We start from the raw sequence: 26,271 nt of genomic DNA, 5'->3' as shown, positions 1-26,271 counted from the left end.
CGTCGGAGTGTTAATACATCGTTGATCGAGCACGATGTCGGGACTGTGATTAGTGTAAAATCAATCGTTTTATTCTGATAATATCACATTTCAACGAACTGATGAACCTAAACCCTACTTTCAAGCTAACTCGGCTTACTTCACAATCCAAATCCTAGATATAATTGAACAAAGACAAATCAATTGATTCATCTGCGCAAGGGTAAAATTCAATCTTGTTCCAAATTGGACAAGCTTTTATCTGTGAGACGAATCAACCCTACCGATATTCACAATAAAAAGTAATACTCTTAGCATAAAAAATAATATTTTTTCATGGATGACCCAAATAAGATATTTGTCTCATAAAATACGACACGCGAGACTGTCTCACACAAGTTTTTGCCAAATAGTAATGCAGATGAAGAAAAAATAAAATAAATTAAATTTTGGCACTATCACATGATCAAGATTGGATTTTGATTTTAATTAGTCAAATATTTCTTATTGCAATAACTTTTTAAAAAATATCGTGAGAATACTGACATGATACATAATCGATAATACACCTGCATTCAAGCAAAAAGAGACGAATTCCAAGGTCAGGATAAATTTTAGACCAAATAGATGACAAATTTGTTTTTTTCTTGATACAAAATGTTGCCTTTGTTCAGACGTCTCGAACCAAGTTTAAATCTGAATCAAAACTTTAGATCACACATTATCATGTGTTTGAATGGATAATGATTCCCGAGCCAGTCATCATCCAACAGGTGACAAATCCTTCCCTTTTCAAGAAAATCAAACTATAACCACGAAATCAGGATCATAATTCAAATGTCAAAAATCCTGTGTTTAAAAAACAAGAAGAGGTGGGGAAGAAAAGGAGGTCCACAGGTGGAAACAACTAACATGGTGGTGGAATGGCACCATTTCTTGTAGACAAAAGGGTGGGGCAAATGAGTGCTACACAAGAACAAATCCCATGAAACTGACAGACTAATCAGAGTTGGATCTTTACACTTAAAAAATAACTGTACTTAAACATAGATCATGTATTAAAGCACTGTTGCTGCTGCCTCCAGTTAGGGACTAATACAGTTTCATCCCCTTCTTTATCCACTAAAATGATTGCTCTATTTTTTCCTCATTGTAAAACCATTATTTATTTGGTGGGTCTGGTGAAGAACTTGGATCTTATTACAACTGGGGGAGCAAAGACAATCTTTTATTGATTCTGTGCATGGATTTCTTTGGTGTTTTCCTCTTTTAAGGGATGTGTATGTTAGCATATAAAAATAGAAAGGTTTCCGGGACACGTGAACTTGTTCGGTTTTATGTTTGACAAAGGACATGGGTTCTATGGAACAAAGGTATCAAACCTGGTCGGATTAGATTAAGCAAAAGCAAAACAAGAGGTAATAAACTAAAGTATTTTTCATTCACTAAAGAGATTGAATTGACAGATATAAAGAAACTAATTCTCCAGTACCTCAACAGTACTCTCTTCCATTGCACTTTGTGAATTCAAAAGTTGCACCATCGACACGAACAAGCGTAGAGCTCATCAAATATATGAAACACTTCATACACAAATTTATACGATGTTGTAGCCTCATAAGTCGACAGGTATAAACAAATGTAAATCATTTCTATTTCGATGTATATTATTCCTATGGTATGTAACTTTTGGGAGAGGTCACTAAGTTCGTGCCTAGCTTTAAAATTACCGTAGCCTAAAGAGGATATCCACTGAAATAACTTCAATCCATTTCACCACAAAAGGAATATTTTTCATTGTGAAGGGCTTATCGTGCTTCTCCAGGTTGTAGACCACCTTTCCCACATTTGGTGGTCGGGTTGTATTATTGGACAAATTTGATTGTGGAAATGCCACAAGAGGAAGAGGGCCCCAAGAAAAGCAACCAGCAATATGCTAGGAATGAAGAGATGTATAAATTTTCTGACTACATAGGTGATAGGTTTAATAAAGACAAGAGAACCGTGAAAATCGAACCACTAGAGGATGCCGACAACCACAAGTTGAACGGTTGCGGCAGACTGACATTGGATTCATCGTTCAGTATGATGAGACTGGTTTTATATAATTGACATCGATGTAAAGAAAATGAAAGTGGCATCATGATGTAAAAAGAGGTCCAGTTAAAGGTCAAACAGAACGTGAATCTTCAGGAAATTGCCTGACATAGGTCGAGACCGCTTCATAATTTGGACATGGTGAAAAAGAAGGCTAATGGTTATACCATCTTGGATCATATAGACAGTGAAGAAAACAAGAACTATATTGTGAAGCCAAATTAGAAATCGTCTTTAGACAAGGCTCCTCGAGGACATCAAATGGGATGGTTTGGTTTTAGTGCCAACAAGGACTGCTGCAATCGAGAGATTGGCAGGGTAAGCGCAAAAAGAATGTCAAGGGAATTGCTCCATAGCAGTTTGAAAGAATTTTCTAGCGAATGATATTGAAAATTTAGCAGTTCGTAAATCATTGGTGAATCCACATAATGAATAATTTTGGTACTCCAGAGATGATTGATTCAAGAACACAACATCAACAACTCAAATCCTGTTCTCTTCCCTAAAAGCAACAATTGTAGCATAAAATTTAAGATTATTATAACCACAGAATCGCTTCTCCAAAACTGGAGTTCATTATTCTATACATCTCTCTCACGAATAAATTTTGCTTACCACCTATTATTTATGATCATCCATCATCCCTTAAACATATTTCATGTTGTACATAAAACTAACCTGAAGAATGTAATATAAAGCATTCCGAGCAATATATAGAAAGCGGACCTGGCATAGTTGTCATGCCATGAAAGTCTTCCAATCACAAAAATTAAGAACTGAAAACTTCACTCTTATGTGATGACTGTTGGCTGCTCCCTTCCCGTAAATTCCGTCAGCTTCGATATAGACAGCGCAAGATCTAAGAAAAGAAACAGACAAGTCTTGACAAACTGCAAGTAAAACCCAAAGAGGTTCATAGAAAGGATCTGAAGTTAAAAATAGAACCTATTAAAGGTTTCAAAGCTATTTGTGCATCAACGTTGTGTTTAGATGAGTCTGGCTCAAATTGTTCAATATATATTCGAACAGTAGCGCCAGCAGAACCAGTACCCTACAATTAAGATATAGGTTACATTTTCCCATGAAAAGAGAGCAAACTTAGCAGTGTGATTCAGAGCAACTAGTGAAATGAAAGAACACAGACCGACAATCGAAATATGATCCTCGATCGATCGGTGAAAACAAAACGAATGCCTTGCTTGGAAGCAACACTTCCATCAACCTGGAGAAATTTAAAACTTTCATGTTACTGGCTAATAGTTCTTGGATTACATGAGAGAATTAAGCATAGAAGAAGCTTCAACTTACAGGATCAGTGTAGGTGAAGTCATCAGCAAATTCGAGGATGTAGCTTCCTGCAATAATAAATCCCCTTCAGCATCATCTAAAATACTTGAGCAGTTCTGGAAAATTGAAGGCTCAAAACTTACCGTATGTATCACCTGCCTTGCTTTTAGAAATTACATCTCTAAGATATTCTATCATCTTGTTGGCCCCCTCTGATTCACATTCCTGAACAGTAAGTGGTTTCAGCGCCACTTTGGAATACGTAAGATAGAGATTAAACAAAAGATGAAAATTATGCTGAAAAAATGAAGCATGGAAACACTGACCTCATAATCATATCTAGAAAAGAAATTCCTCCCATAAGTGGCCCAATGTTCATTTACAACATCAGAAACAGAAATCAACTTTTCCCCTGGTTTCTTGTCCTTGTTTCGAGACGCAATTATTGATAACCAAGATAAAACAGCCCTGTCATCGATCACTACTTCAGTGGCAAATCAAGGTAATAAACATAAAGCCAACACAGAAGACTCAAACGGGCTTTAGTGAGAAATTTTTTCACAATTTTGATGTGAGTTCTAAACAACAGCATGGCATAAATACTGAACTATGGTCTACAATGGCAGGCGCAAAATCTCCCATAATTATAAATTGTAGCATGGAAGGTAAGCGGAAGCTAGTAGCAAAGTTTGCTTCAACATCTCAAAGTAATTCACTAATTCCTAAGAATAGGCCTTGATCTGCCACCATGATTTTTATTTAAAACTACGAGCATTTTACTCCAAAAACACAAATTGAAAACTCCTTGAAAAAAGAGAAGGAAAATTTTCGAAATGCTCGACCAAAGAAGGTGAGAATAACAAGCAATATCTACTTCTTGCCGTTTGTAACCCATATCTTATGTCCATAAATAAAATAGACCAACTATTAGATCCTCTTTATCAAGGGACAAGGGGTGAATCATTCGAACTGCCGTGCATTTGAAAATTTGCAACTTGATTGTAAATGCATAAATATAAAAAAAAAAAGCTATAACATTATTCATGTATCTTTTAGTGGTTTCAATGAGCACCTACTAATAGAAAATTTTGGGGATCAATTATGGGATTTCCAGAAAACCATACTCCGACATTAAAAAAATTGTAAACAACTAAAAATTATTGTGGATGAGAATGTCAGTACCATATACCATCTTTCTCACGTATGTGGTCAGAACCTGTTCCGAAACTTTCTTCTCCACAAATTGACAATTTCTCTGCATCCATTAGATTCCCAAAAAATTTCCAACCAGTGGGCACCTGAAATCAAAAGCCTATTCGTAAGCACGCAAATATCAAAACAGAAGAATTCCACTCATGTTGCTACATTTCACCAAGAATCGACTAGATGTAAACATGGAAGCGCTGAACCTCGTAAAACGGAAGATCCAATTTCTGAGCCACGCGATCTAGAGCACCACTTGTTGGCATGGAACGAGCCAATCCCTATAAAACACAGAAGCTCAGTAGTGGTGCGCATCACCGAAATAGATAATTAGTGGAAAAACCTTATGCAATTTCCGAACGGCCAAACCTTTGGGCCATTTTTGAAGTACGGTATCGTTTCTTGGGCGTTGGCAGCAATGACGGCAACAGAATCTGATGGAGTAACAAAAAATCCTTTTCCAAGAATCATGTTTCTATCACCATCTCCTGAAAAACCATAACCATGAAATATCATGATATATTTTCTCTACTTAAAAAGATATTTTTAACAAACTGGCGTTCTATTCCTCTTTGAAATGAAACGTGATAAAAAAACTGGAAGTATATAGAAATAACAAATGAGCTCACTTCCAGAACATACGGAAAACTCTGAACAGTTTTATTTTATATTTTAAAAAAAGTCGTAAAAAATTAATTTATGGCTTACATAAATATACATGGTAAATGGAAAAAGAGAAAAATACAAAATTCCCATTTGGATTTTCTCTTTCTTTTCTTTTCCAAATTTAGGAACCACAAACTTTACGAGAAATGCTTGAAATAAGCAAACAAACATACCATCACTTGCAGCTCCAAAATCAGGTCCATTCTCAGCGTACATTATGTTGACCAAATCCTTAGCATATCTTTTTGAGAGGAGGAAACTTACTGATCAGTTATACTTTTGTTTAATATTATATTACATATATATCATATATTTCGAAAACATCATTTCTTACGTAAGATTAGGATCTGGATGACCGTGTCCGAAGTCTTCTAATGGCACTCCATTTGAAATCGAATCCTGTAATACGAAAGGTAACTTAAATCAGAGAATCATGAGCAAATTTTCTAATATTGAGAGTTAAAAATTCAAAATTCATTGTGTACCAGGCTAGCTCCCAGCTTGTCCACGAAAATTGGTTTGGCATAAGCACCAGAAACCGCATGCATGGCGTCAAATGTAAACCTGGATTGAAGATTTGAAGTCATGACTCATGGTTAGTTTGTTTATTTACAACACATCATTCAATCTGTGCTCTTTCATAAAGAAAACTACGTAATAGGAGTCGGTGGTGGAAATGATCAAAACGAAAGAAACATTTCAAAATTCTCGAGGCGATTGAATGGAGATAGGAAGCAAAAGGAGAAAAGGTATCACATCGAAGTTTTCTAATGGAGAAAAACATATCAAATAGACCTTAAAAATGAGTGTCAGAGAAGTCTTCTTTAAATATTGTACGCAAATATCATTTACCATGGAAACTCAGAATCTACAGCCTGCGTAATTGTAGGAATTTTTTAATACAATTAAATTGGATCGGGTCATCCAAACTATGGACCGATGAAGGGGAGAATTAATATACCTGAATTCTGGCCTTGAAAGAAGACTCCTAATAAGTTCAAAATCAAATACAATCTGCAGAATAATCTCAGAATACTGTCAATGTGATATGAGAAGAATATGATTATTCTACGAATACTTAGATATCCATATTTCAGGTAGCTCACCTCCATAAGTTCTAAATAATCAGATACTGGATCAACTACCTCTACGCTAAAAGTTCCAATGTCCGTTACTCCAAGAACATAGAGATCAACATCAGGAATGTCTCCCATTTTTATTTCTAAGATCTGCAAGAGATAGGCAAGTCAAATTCAGATGACAAACTGGTAATTTATTCAACATAAATACGTCCAAATTTACCCTTTTGGATTAAATTGACTTGTTAAATTTTATTGAATCCCAACCTCAAATATGATCTCACATATTCTCTTGAGAAGCTGAACAGGGAAGATCTTAGATGGAAAAGGAGAAGATACTTTCAGTGATTCAGAGATGGTTATAGAAGTACTACATGTTCTTCGGAAAGACTGGGCATAAAGGGCATGTAGGCAACGAATCGGGTTAAAAGTGAAAGTTGCAAGTGAAGTAATTGAATCTCTTAGTCCTCTTAAACAACAACGAACTCTATATATTTATACATACATTTTTCATCTCAAGATCATTATTAATATAAGGAATTTGTTCAACATATGACCACTTCATCTTCGAATTTAAGCCATAAAAATGAAAAATGTGAAAAACTTATAGATGTGAGACAAAATTGGATTAAAATAACAATTCATGACTGTCAAAACCATCTTTACAAAAACAAGGACATCCCACTAAAACAATCTTAAAACGAGATAGTTCACAGTTCTACAAAAGAAGGAATACAGGATCAGAAGCGTACAGAGAGTGTGTTTCCATAGATCTTGTCAGTTATGGACTCAGGTGCTGGTTGGCCACTACTATAATTGAACTGCAAAATATTTATTAAAAAAAAAAAGAAACAAGAAACCAATTTGAATGAGAATTTCAACTCTAAAACATGAGAACGGTTCATGCATAAATTACTAATAATACTACTACACCTTGATACCCCAATCATAATCAGGACCACCTGGATTGTGGCTTGCACTCATTACAAAACCACCATTAGCCTGTATTGTAAGATAAGTAAAAACTGTAAGATCCATAGATAGTGCACTTACAAAACGTAAAGTTATTAGTTAAAATAGAGAGGACTGATAATTGCCTTTCTTTTCCTAATCACGGCAGAAACAGCTGGGGTAGACATGATCCCATCCCTGCAGTCAACAATTTAAGTACATGTAGCATGGTCCAGTTAATAAGTCATTAATGAAATGAAACATGTAATAATCAATACTACCAGAAATGTGGTGCATGAATAACCAAGAAAGAAAACATGCTTTCAATCACCTATGTCTTCCAATAAAGTAATCATTTGGATGTTATAAACCAGTATAAAAATACTAAAATGCAGATAATAAACCAATTTCGACATCAAGTAACAGTAACAAACACTGGCTTATAATTTATAAATGATCTTTAAGAATAAAAGTAGAGTGAAATTTCAAATCAAGAATTATATGACTAAAAAACTGCAAGACCACGATTCTTTCAAGTACATCTAAGTGTATTTAAATAAGAGAAACTAATATAATGATCCAAGTACGTCTTAAATGATCTTTAAGAATAAAACCATAGTGAAATTTAAAATCAAGAATTAGATAACTATACAACTATAGTGAGTCAGTGACAAAATTCATTCAAGTACATCTAAGCGCATTTAAATGATCTTTAAATCTTCCAATAAAGTAGTCCATAATTTGGATGTTATAAGGCATAAGGTACAGAGAATAAACCAATCTTGACATCAAGCAAGAGTAACAAACACTGGCTCGTCAATGATCCTTAAGAATAAAACTCCAGCAAATTTTCAGATCAAGACTTAACATTTAGGTGCCATGAGATACGAGAAACTCACTTTCCAACCAAGATTTTACCAACGCCATTACCCGCGGCAATTTTAATAATTATCTGCAATTCAAGATCACCAACTCAAAAGCTGGAAAATGAATACAATAATGGACAACTGAAAGTGGTATATACTCGTATCCTTGATACCTGTGCAGCCTCCCGATTAAAATACCGACCATCACCCCCTAAAACCAAAACTCCATTCTTGTAATCCTCTGGTGGCAATGAATTAAACAATGCCTTCATTTTACAATCAACTCCCTCGTTAGAGAAATACGTAAAACATTAATTCACTGCCTCATTGTTAAGAAATTATCAAACCTGAATCCAATTAGCCAGATAGTTTTCTTGCATGAACAGCTTCACCTAAAGGGAAAACAAATTAAATATTATTTTAAACCGCCAAGCATGATCACAGGGGGTACGCCCCCTCATTAACAAACCAAAAGGAAATACCTTTTTTCTTAGGCCACTCGTACCAGTCTTCTGACCCTCAAATGGCTTGGTGGGCACACTCTTAATCTGAAAAAAGATACCCATAAAATTTTTTTTAAAAAAAAAAAGCACCTACCACCAAACGTCAATAAAATCAAAATCCCACTTCATAAATTCAACGCAAATGCAAAAATCGACCTTGAGCTCATCCCATTGAACCACGGCGGTGGAAGGAGAAGAAGCGGAAGAGGCCTTAACTAAGACAGTAGAGAAAGCAGGTGAAGTTCTCTTGAACGAAAGATTGGAGAAAAGAGGAGTAGGATTGATAAACGTGAATGATTTAATGGGTTTAGAGAGAGTAGAACCATTAGTGCCACAACTCCTGAAATTTCTCGAGGAGAAGAAAGTTGTTCTTGAAGTAATGGAATTCAGAGCCATGTTTTAGGCAAATCGTCCCAAGAATCAAGAAACTCCACTCTCGGAGATCTATTTTTCGGTATTGTATTATGTAGGAGGAAATCAAGGTCTGTGATTGAGAATTCTTGGAAGTATAGAGTAAGTGTGCTTGTCTGTGTGGTTTGGAGAGTACTGGGGAAACTGGCGGCCACATGTACGAGGGATGACTTATCTTTGAATTTTGTAGGCTTTATTGTCAGCCGGTCCACGTGAATCCTTTTGTTTTTTTTTTATTTAGCAGGTCTCTCTTAGTCGATCTTACACATCTTTATCTGTGAGACAGATCAATTCTATAGATATTCACAATAAAAAAGTAATACTCTTAGCATAAAAAGTAATATTTTTTCATAGATAACTCAAATAAGATATATGTCTCACAAAATACTACTCGTGAGATCGTCTCACACAAGTTTTTTCTTTCTTTATTTCACTACAAAAATATTTACTATCAATTATTATTATGAAATATATAAATCTCATTTGAATTTTTTATGTGACCCAATTTTATATGTATTTGATATCATTGTTTCAAATTTTGGATGAGATTTGAATTTTGAGATTCAATTATAAGAAATTTGTCTCTTAACTTATAAAAAAAAATCCACTAAATAAGAAATTAAATCTCATTTTTAACTTATGGACCGATACCATACAAATGAGTGACTTGACATTTCAAGCTTCATGCCACCACTTTACCTTATATACCAGTGTTTGACTATTATTTTGAACTTTTGACATGATGAATTAGGAGTTAAACGAACTGAATCGAGATGAATATTAGTAAAATTTTAAAAATTGAATTCAACTCGAATTAAGTATGTTCGAATTCGAGTCCAATTCAAAGTTCGGATTTTTTTATTTTTTTGCTCGAGTTCTGCTCGAAAAAAAGTTTGAGTTCGAGTTCGGCTCGAAATCTTTGAACATATTTGTGAGTTCTTCGAACTATTGTTTGGATAGTAAAGTTCGAGATCTCAAAACGTCTGAGTGGCTCAAAATGTATATATTTAATATATAATTATATTATACTAATAAAATATTAAGGCTCGCGAACTATCAAAAAAATGCTTTTGACTCGAGTTGGGCTCGAAAAAAGTTTGAACATATTCATTTTGACATGAGTTCGATAAATTCAAAAACAAATCAAATATTTATCGAATCGACTCGAAAAACTCGCAAACCGACTCGATTCGTTTACAGTCATACGATTAACCTAGATGCTCACAATCCCAAATCCTAAATCCAATAAAAGGTCGGTTGAGCAAATCAATTGGTACGGGACTCGACTTTGCACTTGCCCGACTTTCTTGGATGAAATTGAATTAAAAACATAATTAGAGATAGTTTGTCTTATATTGAGCAGGTCTCTTGTTAGACGGTCTCGTTAGGCTAACACTTGAATTTCCTTCTGGTTACGATTATTGTAATCTTGTATCTGAATTTACATTAAATAATAAGGAAATAGATGTTAAGTATTTGATAACTTAGTGAGAATAAATATGATTTATATATATATTGATTTATTAATGAGGATAAAGCAATGTGACAAAACATAATGTCAATTATAATGCAAGGATTGTTTAGGATTTTAGATAATATGTAACGAGCTAAATAGGTCAGTGTGGTATTTTTCTCTACGTATTCACATAAGATTCATATAATCTACTATTTATGAGTGATGATAAATTTTTCTTTGAACTGAAATATTCGATGTGAGTTGTTCCGATGATCGTATGCCCAAGTTGATAACTTGTTGATCATTAAACTCACTTTCCATACTAAAGCCGCATTGTCTAATGAACTAAAAATCCAGAACATTCTCCTTTTTTTTATAGGACTCCAGTCATGTATTCATTCAACATGGGTATTCAATTAGTAATTTGTAACATTCGAGAAAATTGAATATGCAAAATAATATGACTAATGAAACGATAATATGCACAATATGATATAACATATATGTAGGGATACAATAATTGACTCTATTAGGAGAGCAACCAAATATTGGAACTTGGCAAGCTAAGGTTTGTGGGAACGAACCAAGTGAAAGCTAGTGAGAATGTGTGTCCAGAGGCTTGTGAGGGAGGAGAACGATCGCTGGTTCTAAGAGATATGACAAACAAAGTGTGGCCCATAACAAGGCTTTTAGGCAAAAGAAACACGAATAAACCACTTCTGGCCTCACACCATTATTAAAAAAAAGCTTAACGAATTGATAGATAATATTCATACAAATAAGATGCATATCTTTTCGGAAGCCTATAACTTTAAAACTTCAAAGTTATGTGTGTTTGATTTGAATTAATTTTGGGATGAGTGATCTCGTAAGAAACTTATCAAAGAACGTGTGAATGATGATATAAACACACTGAAAAAGCTCGTCACTGTGAAGGTATCACCAACTCGAAGAAAACCTCTAAACTTGTCTGGCAACAAAGACTCGGGCTTTAAAAATCATCGTAAAGATTATAATATCCATCAAAATATTACAAAAATTTTCATAAGTGACTAAAATATGTGCATAAATATTTGAAAACCGTAAAAACACAAAATGAGATGGTGCATTGATGTGTCCGCGTATGGCAGTGTTCCGACCTCCACCCATAACAATTTTTTTGAAAAAGAGGTCATATTTTCATTATCTAAAACTTTTATTAACGTGAGATGTAAACTAGATAACATTTTGAACAATTTTTATTTGACATTTGCGAGTGAAGACCAAAAACAATTTGCAGTTGTAATAACTGAGAGCATGAAATGTAAGATCAGATTAGTTTAATACATGTTAAATCAAAGTCTCGCATGTCTTTCTAGGCAAGGGTGTGTATAACCGAACCGAACCGAATTTTATTTTGATAACTGAACCGATCGAATTAGTTTTAATAACCGATCACAAATTGACCGAATTAAAATCGGTTAATTCGGTCACGATTTTTTTTTAAAAAATAAAATTAAATATAAAAACATTAAAAATATTATAAATTATATAATAAATCTATTTTTTTAAAAAATTAATTTATATTCGGTTAATTCGGTTAACCGATTTTTTTACGAAAACCGAAACCGAACCGAATTAACCGATTTTTTAAACTTTCAAAACCGAATTTCCGAAATAACCGAACCGAATTTCCGAATTGGCTCGATTCGGTCGGTTATTTCGGTTTAACCGAGATCTTGCTCACCCATATTTCTAGGTGCTTGGATTTTTTGGCTGCGAAGCTATCTCCCTCGCTGTTTGATACAATGATAATAACACTACTTTTATTAATTTAATTATCTTTTGATGAGAAATCTTTAAATGTTTTATTATTAATACAATTTTTGGAAATTAAATGTTTTATTATAATACATATTTATTGAATAAAAATCCGAGAATCTTTATTGGAAATTGGTTTAATGAGTAATTTGGTTATATAATTAGTATAAATTTGTTCTTATTGATATAAATTGGGTTTTCTATATTTAATTTTCTACATATTTAATGTCAGCATTCTCTAGATGCTGGCACATTGCTGGTATCGTTGACTTGAAGCGTGATATTTGTCTATCAATGGTTTTGGGAAATCATGTTTATTAATGTATTTAGATTGGAATTTTAAATTTTATAATTTTTTAATTTTTAAAATTGAATCATTTAGAGATATCAAAATCAGACACAACTCATCAACGCGACACGGTTCAACCTGAAAAAAAATTAGGTTTTGGTTTGAGGTTTTCGGGTTCGGGTCAGCTATCGGGTCCCGGGTCAAATCGGGTTGGACCCGATAGCTGACCTGAAAAAATAATCGGGTTGGATTGGGTTCAGTTGACCAGAAAATTTTATTTTTTTCTCAAAAAAATATAATTAATAAATATTATCTACATTTTTATATATTATATGTCTGAAAAAATATTTATTGTATATGTATATCATAAAATTTCATGATTTAATATTTATTTTGAACATTTTTAATTTTTTAAATAATTGTTTATTTGATTTATTAAATATATTTTAATGTTCTACAATTAGACTTTCAAATTTAAATCATATATATGAGGGATATTTTACTATTATGTATTTAAATTAAAATATTATTTTTTTTGAATTTATTTAATCTTCTTCAAAAAAAATTAAAAAAATTCAAAATCAGGTTGTTCGGATTGGCTCGAGTTCGAGTTGGATTAGGATTGAACAATTTTTAAATAGTATTATTGCTCAATCCGACTGAAACCACCAAACTCATCGAAATTGACATCATTAGAATCATTCAAGTTAATTTCAATTTAATCCTAAAATAATATATAAAAAATTTTAAAAAACTAAAAATGTGGCTCGTCACCATATGTCAATATGTCAGTCACCGTGTCAGCTTTCCCATTAAACAATCTGACAGACTAAAAAAATGACATCAATAAAAAAAATAAATAAAAAATAATAATGTTGCAGCCATTAGCGGACAATTACAGCGTCCGATATTGGTGCAAAATGCCACCACTTGAATTACTTTTAAATATTTTTTAATTTTTAAATTATTAATAAAAAAACCTTTCACAGTTTTCATCGTTATAGCTACTATTTATAGCATATAATTCATTGTTTTTTGTGATACGATCTCACGTATCTATATGTATAAAACAAATCGATCTGTATTTATAGTGAAAAGTAATACTTTTAACATAAAAATAATAGTTTTTCATGAGTTGGATAATATCAGAAATCCGTCTCACAAATTAACTCGTGAGACAGTCTGACATAAGTTTTTGTGCTGTACATATGAGACATGAATACAAAAATTGAAAGCTAAACTTATTTTCAAATTTTTTTTTAAAAAAAACAATTCATGACAGAATAAAGGTAGGTTTATTAGACCTAAGACACAAGGAAATGTAATCAGAATCTAGCTAATTCTGAATATCCTGAGTTAACTTGCCATAAAAAATACAAAAAAAAAAAGCTAATCTGGAGGTTTAAAGGATGGAATCATACAAAAATTCTCTATGCCCCATCACATTCTCTTTTGTTTTCTTTTTCCTTGAAAAAAACTATATTTTGATTCCAAAAAAGAATTTTTTATAAGAGGCCAAGATTTGACCAATGATATATAAAACGAGAAATAAAAATGACGTCAAATAATATTGGATATTATGACATTAAATTCTAAAAATGAGACGATATCTAAGATTCGATATTAAATTATAACAAATTTCTTTATAATTTAAAAATGAAATAAATAAAATCCAATATTTTTTTTTACTTTAACTCATATTTTATCATTAAAAACATTAACAATAAATCCGGTTTCTTTTATCCAAGACCCAAATTCGAATTTTCTAGATAATAAATATGGTGAGAAGAACAGATCAAATTCACGTGTGAATTCACCTAGAAAAAACAAATCCTTCAACCACTTGATATAATAATTACACAATAAAAATTTGTGTGTAACGGTTTCACGAGTTGTATTTTGTGAGACGAGTCTCTTATGTGGGTCATCCATGAAAAATTATTACTTTTTATGCTAATAGTATTATTTTTTATTGTGAATATCGGTATGGTTGACCCGTCTTACACATAAAGATTCGTATTTAGAGAGATAAATACTTGGAGGCACTACTATTTCTATTTTTTTAATAATATAAGATGCTTCAAATATAATATATTTATATATATATTTTTTTATAGAAAAGAGAAAAAAACACGGAAAAGATTGATGTTGTGGAAGAATCTATGATTAAAGTAAATATAGAAAATGTTATGTTATACGAATAACAAGTTATAAAGTGTATTTGAAAGGATAAAACTTTTTTTAAATGTATTTGTAAAAGATTTTTCAAATAAAATATAAAAATAATTTTATAATTTAAAATATATTTTACAATTTAATTTTACCTTTTCCATATAAAAAAAATATAATTAATAAAGTCGTGTCAAACAAAACGAAGGCACGTGATGCATCATCCATCATACTTCATACACATCCAATCTCTACATGTTACCATAAATATAGATTTCAGCCATTTGCAGCTTCCCTTCCTATGCTTCTCAACTTCAAGAAACCTATTATATCCTGCTCCCCTTTTTCCAAGATTTCATTTTTGAGCATCCACGCCCCGATTTTTACACTTATACTCTGTATTTAACATCACCCACCACTTCACCCACTCCAATCTCTCTATATTCTGCGTGTTTTCTTGAATTCCTGTTGGTATACCGGTGCAACATGGCTAAGAATCCCATTTCAGGTCGATATTTTCCGTTGCTTTCTGTCTGTGCAACTATTTGATGGTATTGTATGATGATTTGGTGATTGGTTGAAATGGTTGGTTCATTTGGGTGCATCGATGAATCTGATTTAGTGTGCACTTTCATTCATCTTCTTGATTTTTGATGCGTTGGATGCGTGGGTCATCCCTCGTTGAATTTGAGTGGCGGCTTTCTTGGATGATCTTTATGGCCTTATTTTTCAATAATATATCATTGTTTTCATATTCTTTTTATAATTAGCCAAATTGTGTACGTTTCATTTTTTCAGAAGCATACATCATTAGAAGAGATTGGCATTTCTATCTTTTCTTCATGTTTATCTTATTTCGGGCTTATTCATGGTTATTGATATATGCCACGCTGATGAATTATTGTTAGATCATTTAGTTTTCCGTGGTCCCAAGAGCCCCTATACCCCTCATGATTGAATGGTAGTGTATCGTGTGTGTATCACCTGGTGTGACATATGGAGTTTCGAGGAAACAATAACGGTCGAACTTGATCCATGTCTATTCATGCCTGTATCGAATTCTTAATAGTTTTCGGGTTTGAGTGATGGTTAGAAATTCGGCTACTGCAATATATACCAGTTACCTTTTATAGCATGATTCTGTTGATCTATCGGCGCATTAATTTCTTATTAGTTGTGACTTCACATAGGACTTTTGGATTATTTGGGCATTGCAGATGATTTTAAAAATCTCTCCCTGAATATAAATGGAGATTCAGTCACGAAAGGCTCTCTAGTTGTTTGCTTTGGGGAAATGTTGATTGATTTTGTTCCAACGGTTGGTGGAGTTTCTCTCGCTGATGCTCCTGCCTTCAAGAAGGCTGCGGGTGGTGCTCCTGCTAATGTCGCTGTTTGCATAGCTAAGCTGGGAGGTTCATCTGCTTTTATTGGAAAGGTTCGTAACTTAATGTAGATTGGTTCATATTTGTCGTAGCTTTTCAGATATAGGAATTTCTAGAAACGTGCCTGGATAATAATCCAATGTGTTTATGCATTGATGTGCGGAATTGATATATCTTGGTAGCATGTAAATAAATGGCATCGAATAGAGATGTCTATCTTAATCATATTTGGCTCAGAAAATCCCCATCATTTGCTTCTCAGGTAGGTGAAGACGAGTTCGGGCGAATGCTTGCAGACATATTGAAAAACAACAACGTAGACAATTCTGGTTTGCGGTTTGATCCCTCTGCAAGGACTGCACTAGCATTTGTCACGCTCCGAGCTGATGGTGAGCGGGAATTCATGTTCTACCGTAATCCGAGTGCTGACATGCTCTTGCACGAATCAGAACTTGACGTAAATCTGATGAAGAAGGTATGACTTTTTTTTTTTTCTTTTGGGCAATGAAGGCGATTTAATATATTTGAATGGAAAAATTTAGATTTTTGTTAGAAAATATGGATTAAATTTCAAAACATTGTATCATTAGCGGATTTCCTCCCACTAGATATGCGCTGAGCCCTGCAGATTATGGTTATTGAGTATGCTATTTTTATAGTTCAAGGACATACATTTATTGAATTCAGGCAGCCATCTTTCACTATGGTTCCATCAGTTTGATCGAAGAACCAAGTAAGTCAACACAACTTGCTGCTATTGAAATTGCCAAGAAATCTGGTAGCCTAATTTCCTATGATCCGAATCTGAGATTGCCTTTATGGCCTTCCAAAGAGGCCGCTAGAAAAGGCATAACGAGCGTTTGGGATCGAGCAGACTTTATCAAGGTATGTAAAACCTACAAGAGGGCATCTAAATTAGAAGGTTTTGTAGCTCTTTGCTGTAAGATACTTGTATTTGTATGCTCATGAATGTCACAGATAAGCAGTGAAGAGATCTCATTCCTGACCGAAGGCGATGACCCCAATGATGATAATGTGGTGTTAACAAAGCTTTTCCATCCGAATCTACGTCTGTTACTTGTAAGTGAAGGAAAAGCTGGATGCAGATACTACACTAAGGTAGGCTTCTGCTTAACTAGTTTCAAGAAATCAATAAAATTGTTGGACATATAAACTTGTCAGTCTGTCGAAACAAGATAGCTGAAACTGGACCATAATAACCAATAACAGCAGTGGCTATTCATCGTTATATTTTCACGGCTCGTTTCTGAAAAATTGTTAACATCGACCAAATTATGTGCAGAAATTCAAGGGAAGAGTACCCGGTGTGAAAGTGAAGTCCGTTGACACAACTGGTGCTGGTGATGCATTCACGGGTGCAATACTATTTTGTTTAGCTGCATGCTTGAATCTTTATGAGGTATTTGTTTAAAAGCTGGATTTGTTCGCTTTAGCATCATTTGGTTTATTCTCAAGATCTTTTACGAGTTTCTATCGTGTAAACTCTCCCGACAGGACGAAGATAAGCTGAGAGAGGCCCTCTTCTTTGCAAATGCATGTGGTGCCCTCACCGTGACAAAGAACGGTGCCATTCCAGCCTTGCCTACGAAAGAGGCGGTCCAACAAATTGTGGCAGAAAATTCTAACGAATGAGGAGATACAAGAAACGACATCACAGTATTAATCAGCTTCATGTTTTGCGGGGAAGTAAACCTGGAATATCAGCTGTTGCAGTAGAAATAATTAGATTTGATGGAAATTGTATGAATCTTTGAAGAGTTGTAGTTTTTAATATGAACTAAATGTATCCGCCAGCTTTTTTACAATAAAATCTTATTTCACAAGAGAAAAATATATTTTTTATATTATTATTATTATTATTATTATATTTTTTGACATTTGACTCAAATTGTAACATGGAGTTATCTACAAGATATACTTACTATATAATAATACGCCAAACTTTATAGTAATTATCTTAGTCATTTTAATAAATAGATAAAAAAAATTCTTTTTTCATATTTCAATAAATTTAGTATTCATCCTTATTGCAATTTATTTTTTTCAATTTAATTTAGTTTTGAATATCCGGAAAATTACGAGTGCCGGATTACTTAGTATAAATTAATTCAAGGGTATCACGTTTCCACCACCAGATTTTGCCTCGGTTTCCATCAGATAATTCCTCGCCACTTTGCACACCCATCTTCGCCGCCGGGAATAACGGTTTACTTCCTCGTCCGAGTCTCCACCCTTCTCAATCTAGAGGCGGCGAACGAAGATGTGTGCTTGATCCGTCGGATTTGTATCTATGGCTACAAACAAGAACAACAATGTGGGTTCGTTGTTGCTGCCGGAGATCGGGCCAGATGGACTTGCCCGAGAATCTCCGGTCATAGCCTACACTGAGAAGGTCTTTCGGAAACACATTCAATTGCGCACCTAAATGCTAAATGATAATGTAGTAGATTTTTTAATTGGTATGAAAATCGTGAATTATAATTTACTGATGTTTGATATGCTGGGTTTTATTTAATTTTAGGTGATTGAGGAAGAGCAGCTTCAATTGAGGAAGTAAGTTGACTTTTTGCCTCTTCTTCTTTTTGTCTTTATGATGGAAAAACTGGATAGCAACCATGTATGAAAATTTACTTTCTGGTCTTATTGGCTGGATGTATGGTTTTGTTCTCTGATCTTCCTATGCATTTTAGCAATGGGTACAAAATCGTTTAAGATGAGATAGAAACTGCATACACAAGGACACGATTGAATCAGAAACTAACGTCTGTCTGTTAGATATTTTCTATCATATAATACTTGTATAGATTGGAATTTGGAATAGACATGGAGAAATGAGGATGAAAACATACAGGGTTTTAAAAATAAGCATGATTTCTGTAGATCCTAGCAATCATGACATGTTTTCGATAATAAAATATTCTTTGGTGAAAGTTTTTATGTCTATCTTCAAATAGTAGAGTAGGCGCTTAACGGACCATAACCAAAATGGGATGACCCTTAACGTGCAACCATTGACGACTTAAAAAGGATTAACCGATTTGGTTCAACCGATGATTACTCTTATACCATGCAGAAGTTTGTCACCAACTTCCATGATTCGACTGATGAAATGCATTGTTGGAGGAAATGATTTCCATTTTCATTGAACTCTATGCAAGATGTGGATATGTTCTACCCTTTATCGTATAATCTACAAAGTCCTTCGAAGCGTGTCTTTGGACATAGAAATTCTTATGCTTCTGTTAGGGTGGGGATTTCATTTTCCTGTATAACTTTCTACTGGAACTTTTGTTCTTATCATCTGGTAATGCTATAATTGGTGCTCCATTCAAATATCTTCAATTAGCCGGAGAATGCAAAATTACCAACTTTTATTAATGCTTTAAAAAAGATTCAACCTTATGTATATGGTAAGCCCCCATCGTCTAGTGGTTTAGGACACCTCTCTCCTGTGCTTCCAGACATGCTCACACTGTTGCAGATTTATATGAATGTTATGTTTCTATGAATCATCTCACCAGATATCCAAATTTATGTTTGATAACCATTAATTGTAGAAGTGGCACCTCCAAAATTTAGAAACTTTCTTTCCTCTGTGACTATGATCAATTGGGCCATCTTGGAAACTGGTTGAAATACATGCCTCTTTATTGATATTTGATAAGATTTCACAGGTATTTATACGGTGTATGGCTTACCGGGATTAATAAAATATTGTTTCATCCTTTTGGATAAATTTGTGATGTCAGATACATTGAAGAGAATTACTCGAAGATTCGTGATGTTGAACGGGAACTAACAAATCTCAACATGGAAATGAAGCTAACTTCTGGTCCAAAGAAAGCTGGTATAGCATTATGTGGCAATTGAATAGATTCCATTGATTTTGCTTATTATTGATTCCTTTTGTTTCACATTATCAGCGCTTGAACACATGCGAAAGAAAATTGAAATGTCAACAGAGAGAGTTCGTGTTGCTAAGCTGAAAGAAGAAGAAGCAAAAAAGGTATGTCTCTCTCTCTAGATTCTCTCTTTTGTGATCATAGTATGCATACACATGAAAAATCCTTGTATCTATTTCATGTATTGATTTTTTTTGTTATTTGAAATCCTGGATTTTTGTGCCTGAATCATTTGTTGAGATGGACAAACTTCGTTCTACTTGAGAGAAAGTTAAAGTTGGAACTCTTTTTAATATTGAAAACTGACTGGTAGAAGAAACACTCCTTTTATCACTAGGTGTGGGAAGCAGCAGCAAAAACTGTGCAGGATGAGGAAGCTGTGAAACAGAAGCTTTGTGAAGATTTGAATAATCTGGTGCATATAAAGACAGAGGCCATTTATTCTTACATTTGTATTTGTGTTCTATATTTATTTTTGTTTAAGAAACAATGATTCTTTCAGGTTCAGGAAAGCAGTAATGCCCAGTTCGCCAGACTAGAGGAATTGAAGCGTAGGCTGGAGGCTCTGAACCCAAGCAGATCGTCTACTTATGTTTCTCATGTCAGATTCTTGTTTGCTTCGTGTAGAAATTTTCATGATTTGTCTTTCTCTTGCTAAGTATTTATACTTTTTATGGACCCTGCACGTTATCTAGGAATACTTTGTGACTTGTGAGAAGGAACACTAATATAGTTCCCCAAAAATCTGACATCAAGTTTGGACATGACAGCTGATGCAATAGAATTAGCCAAACACAAAACCGATTGCAGCAAAAGAAGATCTCATGGAGATGCATGGCATGAAATATCTTTCATACTTTTTTACATTCGATTCATTGATTATTTTCATGATCATGATCAACTTAAATTTATAGCTCGTGTTCATTTTAACTGCTTACATGCTAGAGTAACTGCAACAGAAGTGAACCCATTTACTCAAAAGATCATAGGCAATCCCAACAGCCCAGGAAGGAGGCTTAGTTTACAAGACTTAACAAGAGAAGGATGAATGCCCAAGTGAGGGAGCCCATAGTTAGTTACAATGCACATGAAAGGGGGACAAAGGGAGAAAATTAAATATGAAGGGAAGAGGGAGATTAGGTCATGAAATCCCTTGTACAGATGCAACTCTGGGAAAGATATTGTTAACATATGGCATTATATTTCAGCTTCTTCATTTTATCTTCTATTCTCTATTGTTGTTAGTTCGGTTGGAATTTTGTGGTTGTAACATTATAGTTCTTCAGAATTAAATGATGAACTAGATTAGATATACTTTGAGTAAATATAGCAGAACATGAGTTGAAAATTGACCATGAAAGTTATTCTTTTACCTTATTGCGAAGTGAGATAAGAACTTAGGCCAAAAATGCACATGAGATTAATTAGAAATTTTAGTGGGCATATAGTGTTATTTTAAAAAAATCATATGGATTTTGTTGGACATAAAGTGTTATTTAAGAGATATCGTATGGATATTGTTCATGTTATATGGACTGACTTATATGTGTCATACATTTCCGATGCAAAAATAGTTTTTTGTGAAGCATTGATATGATTTTTTTAGTCTCTGATGCTACCAACAATTGCAATTGCATTTTCGAAATTCTTTGTAGAAATTATTAAGCCTTTGTTGTGTTCATTATTGTTAAATGCAATAGCTGGTTTTTCCATTTTTAACTCAGAAAATTACTTATTCATGATTACCTGGCTCGGAGATGCATTGGCTCTAAGTTTTTCAGGACTATAACCGTAAAAAATCTTAATATTTTTGTTTGAATATTAATATGTAGGATGTGGAACAAACACCGGCTCAGATTAATACAACTCAAGTTGGTTCTGCAGTTCCGAGCACTTCAGAGCCAATCAGTGGATCGGCGGGTAGTACATATGCGGCGAACTCCCATGTAAATGGCCAAAACCAACAACCTCCTAGTGATGTCGAGGGAAGAGGGAAGAAGAAAGGTAATGCTCAAGGAAGGGTAAGAGGAATTGGAGCTCTACCTAAAGGTAGAGGTCCTGCTGCGCCTGGTTGGACCGGGGCTGGTTTTGATGTAGATGGTCGGGGTTGAGAGCAACATTTGGTGAATATATTTCTCTTGCTAGATGCGTTTATCTGGAGATACAGTGCCGTTCAATCAGTTGTCTTTATATTTTTATTATTTAATAATTGGATTGGTTCTAAAATCGTCATCCCAACTTAACAGGTCATTAAAGTTTAAGATTTTGTTTTTTTTAGAATGAAGTTTATGAAATTATTACAGTTTACACTGAGAAGAGCACTTACGTTGAATCGTAAACTCAATATTATCGATACAGAGTTTCATGTCAGCGTTCTTTTAGGGAGAAATTGTTATCTTTTGTTGTCTCTTCACAGTCCAGTGAGATAAAGTAGTTAATCTCATGAGATTCTATATTAACATCTGCAATATGGTTGGATTCAGCCACAAAAGTTCCAACAAGTCTTCAAAGGATGGTTTTGTTTTACCCTTTTGATTATTGAACCTCGGAGGAGGATACAACACATTTTTGTTGTTGGTATATGAAAAATTTTCATGGTCACGTAAACTAGATGACAAGTATTAGGCAAAGAGTTATCTCGATAGCCTCCATAATCTCTATTGTTGACATATTGAGCATCTTTCATGCTAGACCCTTCTACAGTTGAAACTGTAGCTGTTTCAAAGACGAATTTATTTTCTTCATGCATCGCTGCAATTTGTGTAGTCAATACAAAGACTTGAGCAATAAATTATGTAAGGGGTTATATAACCCAGACTCCAGCAGGTCTCTTCAATCAAAATCTTTCAAATGACCATTGTAAACTGTTAATTTTCATTTTCTCCGACATCTCATAAGCTGTTGAGCATGAGTCTTGGCAAAGATAGTTCTTCCATATATAATATTTTATATATGATATCTTCAAACAATAAAACATATGAAAACATATGCTAAATTATGAAAATTTCATATCAAAAGGTAATATATACAGACTCCAAATATATAATTTGATTTAACAACCACCCACAAAACAACAACTCGATTTCAATTCAATGATTAAAATTTTTATTATTATAATAAATATGAAATAATTCCAAATAACTCAACTACAAATTCGTTCTTCGTTAAAATCATATATTATCTAACAATTTTCAATTTCGATTTAACAATTTATCATATTTATTTTAAAAATCGACGAATTCCAAACTTCGCTAAATATGAAATTCATAAATCAAATTGAAGACTTTATGTCAACGATTCCATAACTAATATTAGTTCGTCGATTTAATNTATATTAAAAAAAGCCCCGATGTTAAGCATAAAACAATATAATATTATAAAAATTTTGGTACAGTTTGATTTGCAATCAACCTACTTATTCTGACAACTTTAATCGTGAAATATAATAATAAATTTCGACATATTATTGCATGAAATTGTATCCAACAACATGCTTCACCACACCAAATACAATAACAACCACAAACACGCATGCATAAAATAAATAACACACCAGTAGCCAATATGACCTATGTGATTTCACAATTTATGCTCACCATGTGATTCATCACTTATTTTATTATCGTTGTCGTCGTCGTCGTCGTCAACGTGCCTTGAGATGATGGTTCTCGATATCTCTTGTAAGGTTAATTAGAAGTCCCAAGATGGAAAGTGGATCTTCAACATCTTCATTATGTTTCTCATACTCTAAAGTCCATGTCACGGAGTCGATGTCTCCATTGGTTTCCACATGAAAAGTTGCTCTAAATATCTTGTACAACTCCGATAGATCACCTTCAATTAATTTTAGTGTGACAAGTTTCTTTTCTTCATCAATGACTTCGACTATCTCTTTCGTCACTTTCTCCTTGCCATCTACAATTCAAGGAAGGAAAAATCACAATGTTAGCCTTTTATTGTTTTCTCAAAGTTCAATTTCAGTATGCTAACTTTGCATTTTTGTCAATTTCAGTCTTCTTTTATGCGTGGTTCTGGCATGAAATTGACATGAAGACGACACATTCGATATCACACAAGTACTCTTATAGAAAATAACTATATAGAGTTGCAAAATAAATTACCAAGATACTAAAAAGAACGATAAACGATAGATAACTAAAACTCAGTTTGAATTTTCCCATTCAAGAAATGAGTTCTTGAATAAAAAAAAAGAGCATCAATTTATGCAAATTCCAACCTATGAGAGATATAGAAGTTACAATTCCAACTGAAGTGATTCAGGGTACTATTTCTCTATGTCTAAATGAACTTCTAAATGAAATCATGATGAGCTTGAGTTATACTTCAAATATTTTCATAACATAGCTAAATATAACTAAGGTCGGAACAAAACAATTTGGGCTCGACTTCGTGATCTGTTTCAATCTGAATTCGAGATATATATGTATGTACCGTGAGTATACTTCCAAATGATAATTGAGCCCACGCTTCCCAACTCTCCTTCATGCAAATCACAGCCTTGAATTATGTTGGGGCTCATGTTGGATATCTCGTGTGGCATATATCTGAACACTTTATGAAATACATCTCCACTAGATTTATACTCTATTTGGGCACTTAATTTTCCAGTAAGACCCATCTCTAGCTAATAGATTTTAGTTACTGCAGAAATATTATATGTAATGAAGAAGATGGCATGGTACTCAAATATTTGGCCATCTATTTATAGATGAAGCCAGTGTTGCGTGTACGTGTAACATAGAGAACTTGTAATAAAAAGAAGTGAGTGAGACGATATCACGGATCTAGACAATCATGCTTATATTTCAATAATAAAAAAAATATTTTTACCCATGAAAAATATTTGTTATAACATGGAAAACTTGTGATAAAAAGAAGTGAGTGAGACGATATCACGGATCTAGACAACCATGCTTATATTTTCAATAAAAATAATAATATTTTTATCCATGAAAAAATATTTATTTTTTGGGTAATCCAAATAGAAGATATGTCTTACAAAATTGACATATGAGACCGTTTCACAAGAAATTTTTGTGTAAAAAATGATTTATTAAATTCGAATATTGTATTATTTAAATTATATAAAGGTTCATTAATTAAATCTTCATCCACTTGGATTTGCAAGCTGCAGCCACTCAATTGTTTGTTCTTATATTGTTTTCCGGATTGGTGAAAATTATGATGCCTATTTGGAGGAGGATAAAACCATTTTTTTCATTGCTGGTTTTCCCTAACCGAATCGAAAACTTAGAGAAATTTTGACAATTTCGATCCATGGATTCCGGAGATGATCGATTGAATTTGATTCATAAAATAAAACATAATTTTGATTCAAATTAAATACATTAATAATAGAATTTTACCACACGGCCTTGGTTGTGGTGACAACATTAATTTTGTTCAACTTTGAACGCAATATAAAGTCGAGTAGGTCTCTTGTGAGACGGTCTCACGAATCTTTATCTGTAAAACGGGTCAACCCTACCGATATTCTCAATAAAAAAATAATACTCTTAGCATAAAAAGTAATACTTTTTCATAGATGATCCAAATAAGAGATCTGTCTCACAAAATACGACTCGTGAGATCGTCTCACACAAATTTTTGCCTATAAAGTCAACAGATAAAAATCTGTTCCACCACCAAATGGACTTACCACAAATAATCGAAACCGGAAAACTACTCAGGGTTTTACAAACAATAAATCTAATACTATAACGAAATCACAGTTATAACAATATATCGATCGTCGATAGCACAAAAGAATCAAATTTTTATTTTATTTTGTAAATCATTTCGGACGAGATTCTCAATCTCAATCTTCAAAATCATACTTATAATTTTATTTATTTATTTTAATTTCGAATTTGAATTTTATTTGATGAGATGAGATGACCTATCTCATCCAACACGAACAAATTCAACATTTCAAGTCACGTAAAATCTCTTCCAAAATATTTTGAAGATGAACTATATACGGGTAGAAATTATATAGAATATTCCCCGTAAATTATGGTAATATATAAAGGTTTTTATCTTTATTTAAATGCACGAATACAAATATAAAGAATTTCAAATAATATAATCCTTCTTCTGTTCATCGAACGTGAACTTATTTAGATATTCATGATTACCAACCGTCGCGTAATCACATTTTCATAAATTATAATAATATCAAGGTCTTTA

The 26,271-nt window shown here is 33.3% G+C and overlaps 4 protein-coding genes across 5 annotated transcripts; 2 read left to right on the top strand and 2 right to left on the bottom strand.

The window, feature by feature from the left end:
• Window positions 1-518: 518 nt before the first annotated feature.
• LOC140982499 (phosphoglucomutase, chloroplastic) lies at window positions 519-9,170 on the bottom strand. Of its 2 annotated transcripts, XR_012176289.1 has the most exons (23): window positions 8,788-9,170; window positions 8,611-8,676; window positions 8,476-8,520; window positions 8,302-8,394; window positions 8,162-8,214; window positions 7,409-7,460; window positions 7,245-7,313; window positions 7,064-7,132; window positions 6,339-6,461; window positions 6,194-6,246; window positions 5,718-5,796; window positions 5,567-5,631; window positions 5,406-5,473; window positions 4,936-5,054; window positions 4,773-4,847; window positions 4,546-4,661; window positions 3,690-3,831; window positions 3,507-3,588; window positions 3,385-3,431; window positions 3,221-3,298; window positions 3,022-3,127; window positions 2,803-2,935; window positions 519-767 (listed from the first exon to the last, which is right to left on the bottom strand). XR_012176289.1 is itself a non-coding variant. In XM_073449032.1 (22 exons), exons 1-22 carry the CDS (start codon window positions 9,025-9,027, stop codon window positions 2,868-2,870), a joined length of 1,908 nt encoding a protein of 635 aa, XP_073305133.1. In that variant the 5' UTR covers window positions 9,028-9,170; the 3' UTR covers window positions 2,552-2,867. The 2 variants fall into 2 exon arrangements, 1 of the variants encoding a protein (XP_073305133.1); XM_073449032.1 differs by lacking the exon at window positions 519-767 and having other exon boundaries at window positions 2,552-2,935.
• A 5,855-nt stretch (window positions 9,171-15,025) lies between these two features.
• LOC140983625 (probable fructokinase-7) lies at window positions 15,026-17,990 on the top strand. The gene is made up of 7 exons (XM_073450746.1): window positions 15,026-15,264; window positions 15,974-16,191; window positions 16,401-16,613; window positions 16,826-17,023; window positions 17,117-17,257; window positions 17,442-17,558; window positions 17,654-17,990. Exons 1-7 carry the CDS (start codon window positions 15,243-15,245, stop codon window positions 17,789-17,791), a joined length of 1,047 nt encoding a protein of 348 aa, XP_073306847.1. The 5' UTR covers window positions 15,026-15,242; the 3' UTR covers window positions 17,792-17,990.
• A 272-nt stretch (window positions 17,991-18,262) lies between these two features.
• Window positions 18,263-22,458, top strand: LOC140983134 (uncharacterized). The gene is made up of 7 exons (XM_073450050.1): window positions 18,263-18,551; window positions 18,681-18,712; window positions 19,909-20,006; window positions 20,083-20,165; window positions 20,399-20,476; window positions 20,564-20,662; window positions 21,894-22,458. The coding sequence occupies exons 1-7, from the start codon at window positions 18,450-18,452 to the stop codon at window positions 22,170-22,172; spliced, it is 771 nt and encodes a 256-aa protein (XP_073306151.1). The 5' UTR covers window positions 18,263-18,449; the 3' UTR covers window positions 22,173-22,458.
• Window positions 22,459-23,504: 1,046 nt separating this feature from the next.
• Window positions 23,505-24,759, bottom strand: LOC140982830 (kirola-like). Its single transcript, XM_073449576.1, has 2 exons — window positions 24,514-24,759; window positions 23,505-23,976 (listed from the first exon to the last, which is right to left on the bottom strand). The coding sequence occupies exons 1-2, from the start codon at window positions 24,698-24,700 to the stop codon at window positions 23,705-23,707; spliced, it is 459 nt and encodes a 152-aa protein (XP_073305677.1). The 5' UTR covers window positions 24,701-24,759; the 3' UTR covers window positions 23,505-23,704.
• Window positions 24,760-26,271: the final 1,512 nt, after the last annotated feature.

The sequence above is a fragment of the Primulina huaijiensis genome, chromosome 8 (assembly GCF_012295235.1).
Source record: "Primulina huaijiensis isolate GDHJ02 chromosome 8, ASM1229523v2, whole genome shotgun sequence".
NCBI lineage: Eukaryota > Viridiplantae > Streptophyta > Magnoliopsida > Lamiales > Gesneriaceae > Primulina > Primulina huaijiensis.
Note: the sequence above shows the minus strand (reverse complement) of the source record. Positions and strands in the feature narration are given on the sequence as shown.

Excerpts from the sequence above, each read along its gene's own strand:
- LOC140983134 (XM_073450050.1), top strand. The coding sequence starts at position 18,450 with ATGGCTACAAACAAGAACAACAATGTGGGTTCGTTGTTGCTGCCGGAG. Across the intron at positions 20,007-20,082 it reads TTCTGGTCCAAAGAAAGCTG|CGCTTGAACACATGCGAAAG; the intron begins GTATAGCATTAT and ends TCACATTATCAG. Across the intron at positions 20,663-21,893 it reads CGTCTACTTATGTTTCTCAT|GATGTGGAACAAACACCGGC; the intron begins GTCAGATTCTTG and ends ATTAATATGTAG.
- LOC140982499 (XM_073449032.1), bottom strand. The coding sequence starts at position 9,027 with ATGGCTCTGAATTCCATTACTTCAAGAACAACTTTCTTCTCCTCGAGA. Across the intron at positions 5,055-5,405 it reads TTTTGGAGCTGCAAGTGATG|GAGATGGTGATAGAAACATG; the intron begins GTATGTTTGTTT and ends ATGGTTTTTCAG. Across the intron at positions 3,432-3,506 it reads CAAGGCAGGTGATACATACG|GAAGCTACATCCTCGAATTT; the intron begins GTAAGTTTTGAG and ends TTATTATTGCAG.
- LOC140982830 (XM_073449576.1), bottom strand. The coding sequence starts at position 24,700 with ATGGGTCTTACTGGAAAATTAAGTGCCCAAATAGAGTATAAATCTAGT. Across the intron at positions 23,977-24,513 it reads CATTTGGAAGTATACTCACG|ATGGCAAGGAGAAAGTGACG; the intron begins GTACATACATAT and ends CTTGAATTGTAG.
- LOC140983625 (XM_073450746.1), top strand. The coding sequence starts at position 15,243 with ATGGCTAAGAATCCCATTTCAG. Across the intron at positions 17,024-17,116 it reads ATCGAGCAGACTTTATCAAG|ATAAGCAGTGAAGAGATCTC; the intron begins GTATGTAAAACC and ends TGAATGTCACAG. Across the intron at positions 17,258-17,441 it reads GATGCAGATACTACACTAAG|AAATTCAAGGGAAGAGTACC; the intron begins GTAGGCTTCTGC and ends AATTATGTGCAG.